General features: G+C 41.3%; 1 protein-coding gene across 1 annotated transcript; it reads right to left on the minus strand.

Moving 5' to 3' along the window:
* Positions 1-467: 467 nt before the first annotated feature.
* Positions 468-1,266, minus strand: LOC127753139 (probable disease resistance RPP8-like protein 4). Its single transcript, XM_052278610.1, has one exon. The coding sequence runs from the start codon at positions 1,264-1,266 to the stop codon at positions 589-591; it is 678 nt and encodes a 225-aa protein (XP_052134570.1). The 3' UTR covers positions 468-588.
* Between the last annotated feature and the right edge of the window lie 1,329 nt (positions 1,267-2,595).

Below are 2,595 nucleotides of genomic sequence, written 5' to 3' on the forward strand. Positions count from 1 at the left end.
CCTCCAAGCTAACTTTGAGAACAACATTGATGTCAAGGATCACATTATTAGTCAGCTGCGATTGCACATCCTTGTAAAGATTCTCCCAAACATCATAGCTTGGTTCTTTGAACGACAGCAGGCGACCTAAACATGCAATTGCAATGGGTAGGCCACTACACCTGTCCAAAAGCTTTTGAGCCACAATCTCAAGTTCTGGTGGGCAAACTTTTTCTTCATTTTTCCAGAATGCTTCCTTGCAGAATAATTCCCATGAATGTCGTGGTCCAAGTGGTTCTAACTGAATTATACAGTTCCCTGTCGCAAGCAGTGCTACTTCATGTATCCTGGATGTAATGACAAATCGACCGGTGCTATCTGAAGGAAAGGCAGCTCTTATCTTAAACCAAACATCCACAGCCCAAACATCATCCAGAATTAGGACATACCTTTTACCATGCAGATAATTACGGATGTGCTCAATTAAATTTGTGATTCTCATGGTAGAAAAATCGATGTGGTTATACAAGTCCTCCTGTGGATCATTGTTGATGAATCCTCTGATGATCTGCTTCAGTAAGTCCTCAATTAGGTAACTTTTAGAGACAGTTACCCACCCTGCTGCATCAAACTCTGTCTTACAGCATAGTAAACATAAGCAACCAATGTTGTCTTGCCCACTCCACCCATTCCCCAAACTGTAGTAATTATGCTTCTTTGCTGTTCCAAATTGTTTTTCAACCAATGTGTCAACAATTCCCCATTCTTTCCAATCCCCACAAGATCTTCTTCCCTTGCAAAATTACCTGAAGATGTCGAGCAATCGTCGATGTTGCCAGCTACACTTGAAATTCCTCTCATGTCGTACCTCACCTTTCTCCTATCAGCACTCTCTATCTTGAGCTTGATGTATTCCAGCTTGGATGCGAGATGACGCCATGCCTTGATATGTTTGATTCTCTTTACGATCTTGGAGGCCAATGCTCCATGTGATCTATCCTCCAGCATGTAAGTGAACTCATCGACAATATCCTCGATCTCGAAAGCGAGGTCACGGATCTTCTTGATGAAGTTGGCAGTGGTTTCATCCGTGTCCTTGAACCGCTCGGCACCTCGGAGAAAGGATTGCATGCCCTCCAGCTCCTCCTTGACTTCGCGGATTCCTTGGAATAGCCGTGAAAGAGCAGTTGCTTCATGGAAGAGCTTCTTTGCACCTAAGATTGAAGTTTCTCTCCCCAAGGCCAAACCAAGCTTCAGTATCAGCAAGGCCACAACACCCTCTGCCATTGATGTGTTTCTAGCGAATTCCTCTCAGGGTCTCAGGACAAAGTCGTATATTTCCTTAATTTCGAAGCTAGAAAATGGCTAGGAAGATGAGGATGGCATAGAAATGCAACGGTACGCAAAGGGGAAGGCTCCCAGCAATTGCAGTTGGCGTGTTTCCTGCAAGAACCATATTACTACTCAACAAATCCTCACTGCGCTGTCTTTGATATTAAATTCCAAGTCTGCAAGTCAGATGTCAAGTAATATAAGATAGGAACCACTTTGGCAAGCTGGATGGATGGTAACATTCGTACTACTCAATTCGTACATAAATATATTACTTATCCCTATTTAAATTTTTCTTCTGAAATTATCCCCGGCCAATCTCATACCCTCAACACCTCATTTGTCATCAGAGGGAGTATATCTAGAACAATTGTGACACCACGGAAGAAGGTGGACAATGGCAGTGACAGCACGAAGCATACAGAACAAACCAGTACGTATTTTAAGATCACAGAATTAAATTAATTCCAGCCTTTAGCTCTTGAGCTTCCAGCTAAACCCCTCTAGTATGTGAGGATCTTAATACCATAGTCATCATGATTTTTTGGGTCCTACTAGGTGAGGACCTTCCAACAGATCGCAATCACACTGATTATCTTCATGTGACACATGTCATTAAGAAATTAGTAGTTATGAGACTTTTTTTTTCAACTTTAGAATATCAACCATCTAGTACAAAGTACAAACATGCAAATAGTGATTGAAATTACTACCTATTAACCACGACATGATTCTGAACAGGCAGGCATTTGCAATATCAATATCAACATGACAAATTCAACATGCAGCTAATACAATATCATTATGACAAATTACAAAAAATGGAACCTTCGATGATTGGAATATTATACATAAGCATACATTAAAATGACAGACAACAGAAGCTAAAACATCAGTGTGATGTCTTCTCAACAACTAATGTACAACCATACATGCCGGTTCCGGCAAGGAACGGGATCCTCTGCATTGGAGTAGAAAATGCAAAGAAGCTACAGTACAGTGCATTAAGCTATGTTTTGTGCTGTCCGATCTGCATCCAATGGCTCCGGACCAAGTGTTACAGTAACTAGCAAATAGGAAAAGACGCACAGTACTTTCAAAAACAGTAAATTTAGCACTGTTTAAATCAAACATGCACTACAGTACTGCTGTATTTACTGTAGCACCATAGACAAATTACTGTTCGCGCAGTTCCTCCCTGCATTACCACCGCATGAACCAAATTGATTTGTCTGCTAACCCAACACACCCTGTCAAATTGTTGATATTCCGTTGCTCGATTTT

The sequence above is a fragment of the Oryza glaberrima genome, chromosome 10 (assembly GCF_000147395.1).
Source record: "Oryza glaberrima chromosome 10, OglaRS2, whole genome shotgun sequence".
Lineage (NCBI taxonomy): Eukaryota > Viridiplantae > Streptophyta > Magnoliopsida > Poales > Poaceae > Oryza > Oryza glaberrima.

Excerpts from the sequence above, each read along its gene's own strand:
- LOC127753139 (XM_052278610.1), bottom strand. The coding sequence starts at position 1,266 with ATGGCAGAGGGTGTTGTGGCCTTGCTGATACTGAAGCTTGGTTTGGCC.